The sequence below is a fragment of the Corapipo altera genome, unplaced genomic scaffold, assembly GCF_003945725.1.
Source record: "Corapipo altera isolate COAL_440 unplaced genomic scaffold, ASM394572v1 126, whole genome shotgun sequence".
NCBI classification, from domain to species: Eukaryota; Metazoa; Chordata; class Aves; order Passeriformes; family Pipridae; genus Corapipo; species Corapipo altera.
In genome coordinates, this window is record NW_020884937.1 from 2,652,326 (window position 1) to 2,668,075 (window position 15,750).

General features: G+C 47.2%; 1 protein-coding gene across 1 annotated transcript in view; it reads right to left on the minus strand.

The window, feature by feature from the left end:
• Window positions 1-15,750, minus strand: part of OBSCN (obscurin, cytoskeletal calmodulin and titin-interacting RhoGEF) — a 183,390-nt gene that overhangs the window by 2,104 nt on the left and 165,536 nt on the right. Inside the window, exons 104-115 of the mRNA XM_027660600.1 lie at window positions 15,081-15,126; window positions 14,218-14,295; window positions 9,562-13,138; window positions 8,859-8,981; window positions 7,381-7,491; window positions 7,095-7,262; window positions 6,561-6,683; window positions 4,512-4,682; window positions 3,119-3,239; window positions 1,544-1,783; window positions 514-737; window positions 176-251 (exon numbers count right to left, since the gene is read on the minus strand). Of these exons, the coding sequence (XP_027516401.1) occupies window positions 176-251; window positions 514-737; window positions 1,544-1,783; window positions 3,119-3,239; window positions 4,512-4,682; window positions 6,561-6,683; window positions 7,095-7,262; window positions 7,381-7,491; window positions 8,859-8,981; window positions 9,562-13,138; window positions 14,218-14,295; window positions 15,081-15,126 (5,058 nt within the window). The remainder of the gene's footprint in view (window positions 1-175; window positions 252-513; window positions 738-1,543; window positions 1,784-3,118; window positions 3,240-4,511; window positions 4,683-6,560; window positions 6,684-7,094; window positions 7,263-7,380; window positions 7,492-8,858; window positions 8,982-9,561; window positions 13,139-14,217; window positions 14,296-15,080; window positions 15,127-15,750) is intronic.

Below are 15,750 nucleotides of genomic sequence, written 5' to 3' on the forward strand. Positions count from 1 at the left end.
CTTCCATCCCACACCCAGCTCCATCCCCTCCATCCCACAGCCTTCCTTGGCATTGCCAAGGAGAGTTGGCACAACTGATGTCAATTCTCTGAGTCAATGCATCTTCCCTGACTGGTGACTCTGAAATTGTGGTTTTAAGGCTGTTTACAGGGCAGGGAAGGACAGACTGACTTACATGATGAAGGCTGTGATTCCGATGGACCAAATATCAGTCTGTGGGAGGGCTCCTTGCTCTGTCAGCAGTTCTGGAGCTGGAAAAGCAAACTGGTGTGAGCCCAGCTCTGCTCCAACGCACTGAGAGCAGCACAAAGGCAGTGGGTACTTTTGCTGCCTTCCCAAGAGTGAAGAAGAAGCAGCTCCTGGGACAGGGAGCTGGCTGAGGTAAGACACCTTTGCAGATGCTGATTGCAGTGAAACCTTGAGGACCTCAGGCCGGGTGGTAGCAGTGCTTGATCCCTGACCTCTGGACCCCTGGATGCCCACTGGAGCGGTGTGACTGAACTCTGTACTCACCCATGGTTTCGACATAGTCCATGCACTTGTCCATGGTAATGACTTTGTCTTGTGCGTAGAACTGTGCGTTCCCAAAATCCAGGAGTTTCAGCAGGTTGGGCTCGGTGATGATCATGTTCTCAGACCTGAGATCCAAGTGCAGGATGTTGTGGGCATGGAGGTACTCGGTGGCACTGAGGATCTGCCACAGGTAGTCCCGGACCTCCACTTCCGAGTACGATGTCCTGGTGGGAGAAAGGACAGCTGTTTTCTATTCCCTATCTCCATGCCCAAGAATGCTTTTCTACACCCCTGGATGTTTAATCCCATCAGGCCCTTGAGAGTCAAGAGGAAACAACTCTTCATTTAGCAAATCTGTTGTGTATGGGGAGGCCAACCTATCCTGTGAGTCAAATTTACAGATGCAAGAAACTCAGCAGGTTGTAGAGCTGTGTGTCAGAGAAAGCAGTGGGTTGGACAGAAATCAAAATGCAGATTTGATGCTCACCAGTGCCTCTCTTTTAACCACAGGCTTTCATCAGATCCATTTTCTGACATTCTGAGAAACAATGTGGAGGAGAAACGAGATTTTCTGAGTAACCTCCATGTTGTGGGAGTGTGGTGGTTTAAGACTCTCAGAAATCCAATTTCTAAGTTCAAGTCCCCCTCCCACAATTTGCCCCAGTGTGAGAGGGTTTTCAGACAAAACACAACTACTCAGCATTAGGGGAAGGGGAAAATACCTACAAGGGTTTATTTACATGGGATCTCATATCAACTACTGAGATTTTCTGAGTAACCTTGATGTTGTGGGAGATGGAATTTCATATCAACTACTGTAAACTGCTTTCAGTGTCTCAACTGGGCAGCCCTGAATTGTCCCAACCTTATAGGGAACTAAAGTAATTCCTGAATCTCTCAAGAGGCTGCAGAACAAATCCCATGTGCAATGACAGCACACTGGAATTGATGGAGAGCGATGATCCAGCTTGTCAGGAGAAAGCAATAGGTGTTTTCCAGCCCTGAGTGGAAAACCTTTCCATGTTCTTACCGTAGTGCCAAGGAGTGGAGCAGCTCTGGTCCCACACACACCTCCTGGATCAACACCAAGTGCCGTGGGCTGACATAGGCTCCCTTCAGCTGGGCTATGTTTGTGTGGTGGAGCTTCCTCAGGACCTGGTACTCCAGGAGCACAGTCTGCTTGTCCTCTTGCCAGTAAGGGATGATTTTTGCAGCCAAGGTCTTGCCACTCACTTTCTCCCTGCACTGTCGGACGATGCTGAATCGCCCCCTGGTACAAAGGAACACAAAGGGACACTAAACTTCTCTGCTGCTCCTGGAAGAGCCAGGAACTTATGTTCTTTAAAAGCACCAGAATCCCATGCTGTGTTTTTCGTCCACACCCGATAGGGAGTTATTGAATCCATTCTCACAGTTTGCACATCCTCTTGTGTCTCTAAACTGTACAGTCATTTTAAATTACAGGAGTGAGAGCTTAACTCCTTTGGAGAGAGAGAAGGAGAGAGCAAGAGAACTTCTCCTTGTTGGCAACAGAAGCCAGTGCCTCTCCTCTAGGTAGAGCAAGTTGCATCCCAGCCCCCTGACTGAAACTGGTACCTCCAAAAGCCGATGCAGCAAGGACAGGAAACTCTGTTAGCCCTGGGCTCACTTCTCGAGATATCAAGTGACTGCCCTGCTGCCCAGTTGTGATAGGACAAGGGGTGATGGTTTTAAACAAAGAGAGCTGATTTAGACAGGATATAAGGATGAATTTTTATACAGTGAGGGTATAAAACATTGGCACTGGTTGCCCAGAAAGGTACCAGATGCCTCATCCCTGGAAACATTCAAGGTCACATTGGATGGGGCTCTGAGCAAGTTGACCTGGTTGAAAATGTCCCTGCTCGTTGCAAGGGGGTTGGACTAGATGACCTTCAAAGGTCCCTTCCAACCCAGACCATTCTATGATTCTACGACCCTTTTGCTCTCCCAAAAAATCCGCAACTAAATCCTACCAAACCAAGGTGAAGAACACTCAGCCAACAGTTTGTGTGTATCACTGTGGAGGGGTTTTCAGCAACCCACTGTGACACTTGCTGAGCAGCACATTTATAAATGTGACTTTTCCAAAGTCCAGCCACATAGAATCATAAAATCATAGAAATACAGAATCCTAGCATGGTTTGGGTTGGAAGGGACCTTAAAGATCATCTAGTTCCACCCCCTGCCATGGGCAGGGACACCTCCCACTAGCCCAGGTTGCTCCAAGCCCCATCCAACCCGGCCATGGACACTTCCAGGGATCCAGGGGCAGCCACAGCTTCTCTGGGCAACCTGTGCCAGGGCCTCATTATCCTCACAGTAAAGAATTTATTCCTAATATCTGATCTAACCCTGCTCTCTCTCAGTCTGAAGCCATTCCCTGTTGTCCTATCACTCCACGCTCTTGTAAATAGTCCCCCTCCCTCTTTCTTGTAGCTCCCTTTAGGTCCTGGAAGGCCACAAATAGCTTCCTCTTTTCCAGGCTGAACAATCCCAATTTTCTCAGCCTTTCCTCATAGGAGAGGTGCTCCATCACACATAGGATTTCCCTCTGGACCACAGAGAACTCAGCTGGATTTTCTACCTTTTGATTTCTGTTTGGAAGGCGTAGGTCTGATAGGTTGGGAAGGGCTCGGATGGTGTGATTATTTCACTCTCTTCCTCAGCAGCAGGTGCTGGGATGTCCTGTGTTGCAGCACGAAGCTCTGGAGAGAAAAAGGGACAGGGATTACATGGGAAAACAGCTCTGTGTGGACAATGGGGCCTTTCTGAAGCTCCACTATCTATGAACAACAGCAAAGGCGACAGCAGAGATTTCTCCAAGTGACTCTGCAGCCTGAATCCCAGCTGTGGCACCCAGTGCTGTTGGAATGCAACAGATCCTGCTCTTTCCACCCAAAAATTCCCTGATGTGGCCACTTCAGGCAGTATGAGATGGACTGTATATTGTGTGCTACGATATATCAAACATCTGAGCCACTGGTTCACATCTCCTCACATAACGAGTCACCAGGTCCCAGCAAGGCACTGACAGAGAACTAGAAACTTCTTTTGGGTGGATATTTCAGGGCAGCAGCTGAAACTTTTTGCTCTGGTTCTGGTGTGTGGTTGTGTCCAACTGCTCCCTGAAACACTAAATCATCTCTTTAAAGCGTCTGCTTGGAAATGCTGGACACATTGAGATACATTGATGGATCCTGGACCAAGGGAGAGCAGAGGATTTAAGGTGAGTTAAAAATATCTCTGTGAACTGATTTTTACAGAGCAATCCTCTCCACTGGGAGGAAATTCCAGTTAGACCATCCTTCTATTTCTTGGCAGAAAGGATGCTTTGCTACAAGGATATGTTTGCTGTGGGGTTACGGATTTCTTAATTTTAAAAACATGTGAGTTGTACAATGCAGTCAAACAAGTGAAAAAAAAATAGTAAATCGGGCTTTCTTTACTTCAGAGACAAAATACAGCTGGAAAATTCATCACAGAAGGAAAATAATTCCCAAAGGAAAACACCAGAATAGAGACGTTAACTACTGAATTTAGGATTTAGTCCATAATACAGAGCAGGTCCAGGGCTTTCACCAGTGGCAGATCTATATCAAGAGATAAATGCCTCCAGTCACAAATTTATGGTCCAAGACCCATTTCTTCATCATCTCTAATCAAGCCTGAGTGCTTCTTCAAGAGGTAATCTTCAGTTCCCAAGTTTCTATTTTATTATTAAATTTTATATATATTTACATATTGTTTCTATTTACACAATGTTATTCTCTTATTGAGTTTTCTGATGTATTTATACATATTCCCCCGTGTCCAGAATTAGAAAATAATGTAATTTTAGATAGAAAAACCCTAAACCACCCTGAGCCAAGTGGAAGTGGCCTTGGTTCACTTGCTCTTGACTTCTGGGCCCACATCTAAAAGGGTGCAGTGGTTTTGACGCAGGAAGATCCCGATGGTTTCTCGGGATTTGATCTTACCCATTGGATCCTCCCCGGTGATTTTCACACTGGCAGAAGGGTCGCTGTAGGGGCCCATTCCTGCTTTGCTGGTGCAGGCAATCCTGAAGTGGTAGATAAACCCCTTGGGCAGATTTTTGGCATAGTAGCAGCAGTCGGCGAGGTCAGAAGCCAGAGTTGTCCACTCCCCATCTTAACCAAGGAAAGAGAGAGAAGACACCGGGACTCAATTATGATGATCTCACTGGGTTGTGGCTTTTTTGAGGTTTTGGGGTTTATTGTTTTGGTTTTTTTTCCACCAGCTTTACTTATGTGCTGGGAATATGAAGAAAAAAGACCCAGTCCAATCCCTTAACTTTCTGTGATTCTCTGAGTCTTGTAGAAAGAAAGAAAAACCAACTTGCTATGGCCAACTTTTGTGCGTGGTGACACTCACTGTCCCTGTGTTACTCTTCTGAAATCAGCTGGTTTATATCTGAAAGTCCAAGTTGTGCCAATATTCTGGCAGAGGGTAATGGGGAAACTTTCCTGTGTTTTTTTCTGTTTATCTAATTCCTGCACCAATCTCTAACGCAAATATCCACCAAGAACTCCAAACAGGACCCCCAGCTAAATCACTGATTTGTTTTTCCTTTTAGCCCTGTCCTGAATCCAGTTGAGACCATGAGGATTCCTGGAGAGAACTATCCACTAACACTCTCCAAGCAAAACCAGTGTTTGAAATTTAGGCAGTTTTACTCAGCTTTTATGAGACACAGGTGATTTCTCAGGGAACTGAAATTGCAGATGTATTCTGGACTCATAATTTATGGGACTAAGGTAGGAAGGAGAAAATCACCAGCAAACATTTAATGACCTTTCATTTCACATGTTGCTGTGTCTCATGTTTTGCTGCTGTGCTCAAGGCTGAACTCAACTCCTTTCTACTGCCTGAGATTAAACCCATCCTTAAACACTTCTGGAGGCCTCAAACCTTGCTGGTTTTCTTCCTAATTGGAACAACTTGTGTTTCTATCCTCCACAGAGTGTGTCCTATTGTTGTGTCAAAAAGGAATAACAAAAAGTGGCGTTGGAGAAAAAGTGACTCACACCAGCTCCAGAGGGAAAAGGCTGAAAACTGCCTATGCCTGTGCTAATCCAGAAGGGAGTGTTTGTATATTTGGGGAATTAGATGAGGGAACATGGAGCAGCTGAATCCAAAGGGCTGTGTTTGTGTGACTGCAGAAGGCATTGCTGTCAGACATCACATTCGTAGTGACAACAGCAAAGCAGTCCCAGGAGAGATGGAACAGGCTTGGGGATTTGGTTCAGAGCTTTTGTAACTGAACAGGAAAACATCCACTTTTGACAAGGGCATGTAGTGACAGGACAAGGGAGAATGACTTTAAACTGCAAGAGGAAAGATTTAGATTAGATGTCAGGAAGAAATTCTTCCCTGTGAGGGTGGGGAGGCCCTGGCACAGATTGCTCACAGAAGCTGTAGCTGCTCCTGGATCCCTGGAAGTGTCCAAGGCCAGGTTGGAGCAACCTGGGCTAGTGGGAGGTGTCCCTGCCCATGGCAGGGCGTGGGACTGGATGGTCTTTAAGGTCCTTTCCAACCCAAACCTTTTTATAATTCCATGATTTTATGATTCACTGACTTCCTTAAGCTCTGGACCAACCCTTGCAAGAGAACATCAAAGGGGTGGTGTAGTATTGCCAAAATGTGGGTATTTATTCTGGCTGTTTGTCCTGAGCTTCCTCCACAATCAATGGGAAAAGAAAGCATGGCTGTTTAGCAGAGGATGAACTCCCTTTTCGACAGATCACCTTCCTCCACAACAGACTGCCCAGAAAGCCTGGATGTAGGATGATGTTTTTTACTGGTATGAAGATGCATATTTTCCAGGCTGATTTATTTAGCACAACACTTAACTTTCAGATGGCTGAATGATGGCTGTATGGATTTCATTCCTAACTCAAAACTAGGGAGTTAATCAGGCTGTTTCTGAATAAAAGTAAAATATCCAGCTGGAGAAGGGATCACACGAACCAAGATGTTCCCTGTGAGGTGTAAGGACAGCACTTTACCTTCACTCTTGCACTGGATGGTGTAATGGACAGGGGTGTTGGTCTCCACAGGTTTCCAGACCACCTGCACTCCATCCTTGTAGACTTCCACCATGTCAGGGGGTGGAGGGCTGGGAGGAACCTCTGTTGAGAGGAGGCACAAAACCCAGGGACTGTTAAGAGCAGCACTGCTGTGAATCAAAACCCTACACCCAGCATGTCTCGGTTACAGATATTATTTATATATATATGTGTGTGTGTTTTATATGTACATATAGGCACACACCTAGAGAAACAGCAATTTAACCCAACCTTAATTTAAACTCAGTATTAAAGTTTTGTCTTGGAGGGCTCTGAATCCAGAAGAGTGAAGAAGAGGGAATGAACCCTGCAATATGTGCCACACTACCAGACAGCAAAGGCTGTGGACTACAGCAAGGGAGAGATTGTCCTCTGCACCTCTCTGCAGAAATCTCACCTCAAAGGTATTTACAGGTCACATTTTGGGGCGGAATTATTTATAACACCTGTTTCTGTAGCTGCTTCTCCTCTTACCTGCTTTTCTTATGACACAAGAGGTGGATGCTGAGCCCAGGGAGTTTGTGGCCACACAGGTGTAAATACCAAAATCCTCAGGATTAACAGAGAGAATAGTTAGGAGCTGGAAGTGTTTGAGGGTGGATGAGATGAGGATCCGGCTGCTGCTCTGGACAGGGATCCCGTCTGAAAAACAGAAGGTAGGAGAGATAAGCACCCTGAAAGTTGATACCAAGGTGTCTAAACCCCTCCCTGCACCCTTCTCCCAGAGGTCAGGGACTCCCTGGAGGGATGCCAGTGTCACCTCTGAACCAGTTGATGTGCAGGGAGGAGTGAGCTGCCGTCCGGCACGACAGCGTCACGCACTGTCCCACGGCAGCAGCCTGGTCCATGAGCTCCTCAGTGAAGGATGGGGCTGCAGGGAAGAGGAAAAAAACATCAATTCAGAATAGCCAGGAGAGTTATGTGGAAAACAAATGCATGCAGGACATCAGAAAACCTTTCTAATTGTTCAAGAACATTTCTGATTCTCACTCTGTCAGCCTTTTGACCGCCCGCTGGAGAACCCCTTGGGCATTGAGCACAGGTGCAGGAGCCCCAGGGACACAGTGTGACTGTTCATACATGATCACCCAGATGGATTTTGGGAAGTCCATAGGGAATACCTGCATTGCCCAGCCCTGCTGGTACAGCTGAGGCAGCAGAACAGCTCAGAGCAGAGAGAGATCATGTCACAACAAGAGTTTTCCCCTGGCCGAGCCAAATTGTGGGGGCAAAACTAAATGATGGTATTTTGAGGATGAAGGGATCAAATAAGACAAGAGGAAATGGCCTCCAGTTGCAGCAGGGGAGAGTTAGATTGGTTATTAGGGAAACTATCTTCATGGAAAGGGTCATCATGGATTGGAACAGGCTGCCCAGGGCAGTGGTGGAGTCACCACCCCTGGAGGGATTTAAAAGACATGTGTCTGTGGCACCTGGGGACAGGGTTTACTGGTGGCCTTGGCAGTGCTGGGGAACAGTTGGACTCAATGATCTTAGAGGTCTTGGCCAACCTAAATGATTCCATGATCAAGACAACGTAAGAAGAGAGAAGCAGAGATGAAAGATGGATATGAAAGGAGGAAAAACCCCATAGAACATCAAATCTGCTCCTGCCTCCATGGCAAAGGGGGAGCTCGGGTTTTCTTCTGTGCTTCTCCAGGGTTTTTTTCTCCCCACTTTCCAGGAGCTGCCAGCCTCCCACACCTGCCCTTCCCAGTGTTTCCCTGGGCTCTGCTGAGTAGTGGAACATTAGTCTGACCTTGGGAAATGCTCCTGACAGAGTCAAGGGGAAACTTGTCTGGGAAAAAGCAAGTTCAGCTTTGCTGATGCACCATGTGGGGCTGCCCTGTTATTTTTCATTCCATAGCTCTGTAGCAGCATGTGTGGACTTAACACATCCATTCAGGACTGGAGCATAGGAATTCATAGTTCCCTGCCTCTGCCTTCCCACCTGTGGATACTCCTTTTATTCTTTTTCTACTTTACACCTGGATTTTATTCCTTTGTAGTGGCTTCCTGGAGAGGCTCCAATTTGCAAACAACACCATGACAGGTTTTATCAAGGTCCTAGTTATGATGTAAACAGAGGAGACTGGCCCATGTTACATGAGTTGGTCCAGGTCATCTCCAGACAATCACTGCAGATCCATCCTTAGAAACTGGCCTCACACAGCACTGGGATTTTCATTACTGATACTTCATGCTAAAACAAACCACTGGCTTGTGTCACAGCAATACCTTTCTCCTTTGGCATGAGGCTTGGCAACTTGAATGAGGAGAGTGCTGATTTCCTCTTCAGAGATCCTTCAGCCCCTGTTAACAGCTCTTTTTCTGTTGCCTCACTTCCCAGCTCACCAAACTCTGTTTTGAGAAAGGATGAGAAGTCACTCAAGGCCATCCTTCTCCCCGTGGCATCAATTTACAGTGACAGCTCCTCCATTCACACATAAACAGCTCATCACTCACAGGTTCCCTTATTAACCAGCCTTCAGTCAGCAGGGAAGGCTGTGACAGCTGTGACAAACACAACAGTGTCCTGAAAGAACAGGGAATATCTAGGGATGGTAGAGAAGAAAGGACAGATCCTGATGTCCAATAGCCAGGGTGACTTCACCAGCTTCTCCCAGTCACTTTATTTTTTTGAGATTTACCATGGTCAGATGATAACTGCAGCAAGGAAAACATCACCCAGCCCTGGTCTGCTTTTGTGCAACCTCAGACAGGGGAATTTGAGCCCCTTCCATCAGTGGATTAACCCATCTGCCTCTGCACTGGGGTAACAGAGGGGTACTGCTGGAGCTGGAAACTGCTGATTTCATAACCTGCCATGGCCAGTTTTACAATCCCAGTCTAACCACAGCCTCAGATAAAAGGAAAAGGCAGCTTTATCAGAGCCCAGTTATAGCAGAAAATCTATAAAGGAGCAGAGTGAAATACTTACCTTCCTCTGCCTCTGGCTCGGGAGATGTCTTTCCTTTTAGGATTCTTGAAATATGGGCAACAGAAGCTTTTACTTTCTTCTTCAGACTCTGCTCCACTGACAGCTCCACTGAATGAGACCTTGCATATGGCTTAAAGAGTCCTGGCTTGGTGTGGAAGGAGCTTTTCTGCTTCCCACTGGAGTCCTTTTGGGAGCCGTACATTTCTTTATGGCTCTCTGGCCCTTTCCCCATGGCCACTAAGTGAGTTGCCTTTGAATCCTCAGATATTTCCAAATGGTTCTTCCTGTTCTTGTCCTCTGCCTGCTCCCTGATGCACAGCCTCTTCTCCTTATGCAGATGCCCTGCAGGAGGGGACCTTGCCCTTTCACCGAGAGGAATAAACCGTCTACGAACTGGCTTGGGCGAAGGCTTCTTGTAGCTCAGAAATTCAAACGGAAAATAGACGATGTCATACAAGTCAGAGAAGTTCAAGTAGGCAGGTTCCACCTCTGAGATGTCAAATTTTTGAGGGCCGCTGCCAGTACTGGGGGTTTCATCTGACAGGTCTTTGATTTTCACCAAAGACACTTCTGGGTGTTTCCCGGTGTCCTTTATCACTGACACCCAGCTGGGTCTTTTCCCGGTGTCCAAGCTCTCTGTTGAGGAAACGCTGGCTCGGCTGGAAGTTGGGCTCTCAAACGCCACGTCCTCCAGGTGTTCACATTCACGAGGAACTGTCTGTGCTCCCTGCCCTTCCAGTGCCTCTGACTCCTCACTCACAGCAAGGTAGGGTTCTTCAAGGTCATCCTGTTCAGAGGCTTCCCCTCTTTCACCCTGTTTTACAGAAGGGGAGGAGGTGTCCCTGGGTGCTTGGCTACCTGGGCCTTTGTAGAACACCTGTGTGGGAGGAGAGATGTGCTTTCTGCTCTCCTTCTCTCCAGAAACTGACTCTGCCCAAACATTCATCTCTTCAGAGAGGGAAACCATCTCGTCCACTAAGCCCTCCAGCACAGCAGACTCCTCATCACTGTAGAAGGAAGACCTGTGATGTGATTGCTCCTGACGGCGATCCCTGCGGAGCGACGCTGGGACAGCTTTCCCACCATCAGATCTTCCACTTTCTAAGGCAACGCCTCCACCCTCACCATGGACCTTTGGATGTTCCTCATATTCTACTTCATAGGCTGAAGCTGGAGCACCTTCTGGTTGTGCAGCAGTTAAGGCACCCCCCAGATCATCAGAAATCCCAGCACTGGGACCGGCAGCCCTGTGCTGCTCCAGCACCCGATGTCCAGCCTTGGGGAAAGGAGCAGCTGTGGTCTGCACAGTTGCTGAGCTTCCACTTGGTGTCACAGCAGATGTCACCTCGCTGTGAAGGGCTGGATGTTCCTGTTTTTCCCTCTGGCAGACCGAAGGGAGAGCAGTGCTTTGGGAGGACACCGTTCCCGCTGTGTGTCTGCTCTCTGGAACACCATGGCCTTCAGGAACCTTCTGGGGTTTGGCTCCTTCATGGGTCAAGCTGGGAACAACCTCTGTGACCGCAGAGCTTTCGCTCCTCAGGGCAGTAAACCTCTCCTTGCTGTAAGCTGGCCCTTCCCTTTCAGCCTGTGCTCCACCAGAGACCGCAGTCGGCACTGGCTGTGGTGATGCGACTTTGGGAACAGCAAGGTGCTCTCCTTTCAGGCTGGCTGATGCTGTGAATCCATGAGCAGGAGCCTTTCTGTGAGCTTGGCTTTCACCAGCATGGGCTGATGGTGGAGTGACTCCTGTCACACCCAGCCCTTCCTCCTCCAGGACAGCAGATCTCACCTCTTTGCGGGTCTTCACCTTCTGAGGAGCCCCTTCACCAGCTGTGAGGGCACCTGGCTGCTTGCCCAGAGAGACAGGAGCTGCTGGAACACTTTCCCCGGGAAGTTCCCGACTTTTGTCTTTACGTACTGGAAATGAATCGGTCTCTGTCTGTTCTGCTGGAACAGCAGAGCTTTCATGCTCCATGAGTTCAGACTCAGCAACACCGTGAGCAGAGGTCTTTTCACCTGAATGTTTCTGCCTTTTGTCCTTCCAAGGTGGAACTGGGGCCGTCCTTTTGATCAGCAACGTTCCACCTTTTTGATCCGGGTGGATGTCAGTGCTGTGAGCTGACTGCTGGGGCAGACACACACCTCCTTTACTCGTGGGAGATGACTCAGAGGTGGCCTCTGACTGTGACAGGGTTGGAATGGACTCTTTGCCCTCCTGAAAAGCAGATTTACCTTCCAGGCTCTCATGTTTTTGGGCTGCTGATGCAGTTATGTCTGAGCACTGGGCAGTCAGAATGGGGCTTTTGCCTTCCAAATCTTCGACATCCTCCTCAATCTCAGTAGCTTTTGACTTCTTCAGTAAAGGTTTCCTATTTTCACTCCTGTGAGGTGACACTGGAAGTCCCTCAGCCTGTTGCATAAAAGCAGCTGGGCACTCATTACCCTCACAATGTGTGGAAGGAGAGGGCTTCTCTCCTGAACAATCCTTGCTGGCTCTCCTGACTTCCTCCTGCTTTGATGTGTCTACAGAACATCCCTTGCCAGGCCCTGCAGAAATGTCACAGTGGTCACTGCCTTCAGGGCAGCTCTCCTGGGACAAGACATCACAGTCTTCTTCCAAAATATCTTGTTCCCTCAGTGACCTCGAGGCTCTCAGCCTGTAGTCATCCAGGGAACGGCTCCTGCTGGCACCAGCAATGGCAGGATGTGGTGGTTTCCTGGCAGTGTCAAACGACGCTGATTTGGTCAAGGATCCCAGCAGGCTTTCCCTGCGATCGTCTCCTTCCTCTTCCTCTTCCAGCTCAAACTGCTCCAGGAGGGGCTCACGGAGACCACTGAGGGGCACCTTCGAATATCCACCTTTCCGGAAAGTCCTCCTGGCTCTGTCCAGGTGCCTCCTGAACTCCCTGCCTGGTGAGGAAGGCGGCCTTGCAGGGAGCTCTGTTGCTTGGCTGTAGAAAGTGCTTTTGATGACGCTCTGCCTGGGCACAAAGGCAGATGGCATTTCTGTGCCATCCCCAGCCTTTTCAATTCTCTCCTTATCAGCTAAAGACATGCCTGGTTTTCCTTTCTGACCTGGATGTGATGTGCTTTCTGTGGAAGCCCTCACGGATGAAGGCTCAGCAGCACTGCTCCTTTGGGATGGCTCTGCTCTTTCATCTCGAACACTGGGATGGAGCCCTTCCTCCTTCTCCTGGAAGACACTTGCCATGAACTCTTTGCTTTCTGTGGGTGATTTGTCCCCCATCTCAGCTTTCATGGAAGCATATTTCCTCCTCATGGGTTTTACTGGAGGGACTGGTGTCTTGGAGTGCTTCTGCTCACTTGAACGTTTTGGAGGCTCCTGATAACTTGGTGCTTCAAACACGGGCAAGTGCAGCTCGGGGGTGGAACCAAAGTGCCTCTTCTTGGGGAAATTCGAGTTCTCGTTGTCTGAAGAGGAGCCACTGGTACTGGATGAAGTGCTTTCCTCGATGAGGTGTCGAGAGATGGCCAGGGAGGTGTTGTCGTGGGTCCTTTCCAGGATTTCTGGGATAGACCTCATTACCAGGATGGATTTGTAGCACATCAGAGACCGCTGGGGAGCCAAACAAAATACAGCACAGTGAGATGGAGACATGGTGGGAGGATGGCAAAGCAAACATACCCAAATGAACTCCTGAACTCCTAATTACCCACAAGTTTAATTACACACTACCAACCCTTTATACACGTCACCAATCCGGGCCTCATTTGCTCTCCAAATCTTCCTCTTCCCTCATTGACAGATGTGAAACTAAATTGACTTCAGGGGACATACTTGCTGTTGTGAACAGGGAAGCAGGACCCTGCTTGAGATTTCCAAAGTCAATCTGGCCACTCAAAGCAGATGGAAAGAAGTTTTTAATGGAAAACATCACAAGAAAGACTTACTGGAATCAATGGCCTTAAATCCATTGATTGCAGTTCAACCTACAGTGACTTAGGTCAACAGAAGACCTACCTCAGTGCAGGAGGTGGGATTCCTCTGCTCTAAATTCTGCCATGTGAAACATCTCAGTTGAAATTGGGCAGCTGCCCTCCCCTTCCTACCAGCAGGGAGAAACTGGCATTTTCAGAAGGCAATCAATCCCATCATTTTAGAGAACCTCAGGAAAAGAGGTATTTTTGGAGACCTGTCTATAATTCAGCAAAGGCAGCTGAGGTTACCTTACTTAGACACAACCTTGTGTCTTACAGGCACCTGCATGAGACCAAGTGTTTCCCAGGCAGTAAAAGTCTAGATAATTAATCCCTGACACATCCCTCAACTGCAGCCTCCTGGGCTTATTCCCCACTCACAGCCAAGCTGAGATCTCTGCTGAGCTTGCTGTCCAAGCCCAAAAGACTTTCAAAGATTCAAATGTAAATAAAAAAATATATAACAAAAATGTAGATTATATAGATTATTATATATTATTGTATATTATACATTCTAGATTAATGTATATATAATACATAGTATATGGTATATAATGATATAATATGCAATACAATATAATTATATATTAGATATTATGTGTTAGATAATATATAAAATAAATAACATATAACATATATTATTATTGTATGGTATAAAGATTATTATCAATTATTGTATAGATTATATAACAAAAATATAGATTAAGGGCAACTCACCTGCCACTTGCTCCGAGCCACAATGAATTTGAGCTGCTTGGTATTAATGAAATGAGCTGCTTCAAGGGGGACATTGTGCTGCCAGGTGGAATGAGAGGAAAATCATTGGTTCAAAAAAAAATTACTTCATTTCCTAATAACTCTCTAGGAGTCTCTCCTTCCAGAGTTGTTTAATTTAGGAAAGCTACAGTAGACCAAATGCTACAATCCCTTCATAGTTAAATTCCAGACAAAATCAGTGATAAAAGTAACCCTTGTTCAATACATGTCATTAAATCCTTTTTTTATTGTTAATTTTTAGCTCTTCTCCTTAGTGATTTAAGGCATTGGAATATAAATCATAACTTTGCCCTGCAAAGCCACAGGTTCCTTCCTATTCTGACGTGTGAAGGAAACAGCCTGAAGTTGAACTGGGGGAGGTTTAGTTTGGATATTAGGGAAAATTTCTTCCTGGAAAGGGTAGTCAAGGATTGGAACAGTCTGTCCAGGGCAGGATGGTGGAATCACCGTCCCTGGAAGGATTTAAAAGATGTGGCACTTGGGGATATGGTTTAGTGGAGGCCTTGGCAGTGCTGGGTTAATGGTTGGACTCCACGACCTTCAAGAGCTTTTCCAACCTAAATGATTCTATGTTATATCTGCTCACGTCAGTAGTAAATCTTTATCCTTTGAAAGGAAAGATATCCTGGCATGTAAACCTCTTCCTGGGGAGCCAGGCCTGAGCTCTCCTGTGGCACAGAAAATAGGAGACCATGGGAAAAAAATAAACCAGCAAATATCCAGCAGCTTTTGGGGCTGCCCCTGCCAAGGTCTCTTCCAACCTCATTATTGTAATGACTAATAAAGGACCAGGACAAACTTACCATGAACCACTTGTGGGACAGACAGTCCAAAGCACTAGGCCTGGCTCTGGTAAGAGAACAGATGGACATTTTAGTTGGAAGTGACTTCCAAAGCAACCACAAGACCTTCCTGAAGGTGCTGCTACACATGGACACACGTGTACACTTTGTTGTGTGTGTCCTCAGGCTGCTGGTTTAGAACTGAGAAGCCAACGAGGCAGACAGCAGCTTTCAGCCCAAGGTTTCCTTCCCTTGAAGTGAAATAATCCTCCTTTTTTCTTTCCCAGACTCCCCACAGATCCCCAGGAAGAGCCCGTGGCACTCTGTGTGGAGCCTGTTCAAGGGTGTCCAGAGCAACCCTAAGAGGGACTTTGCCTCTTTAGGTGGCCAGAGAGAAAACAGCTTTGGCAGGAGGCAGAAAGAACAGAAATGAAATTAAAAAGCAAGGGCCTGCAAACCTGCCTTCAAGCCTCCTTTTGTACCTGAAATTGCTTAATGAATATGGTTAATGATATTTAATTCTCTCATAACTCCCTCTACACCAGTCCTTGCTCTTCCCACTTGTCTGTGTTGCTCCAGAAATTCACCTGCCTGGAGGGGGCAGGGAGTCACCATCACCCCCCCAATGTGGCAAATATCCAAGCTGTGGTTTGGGTAATGGTGGAATAATGAGGAAAAACTAGGGCAGAAC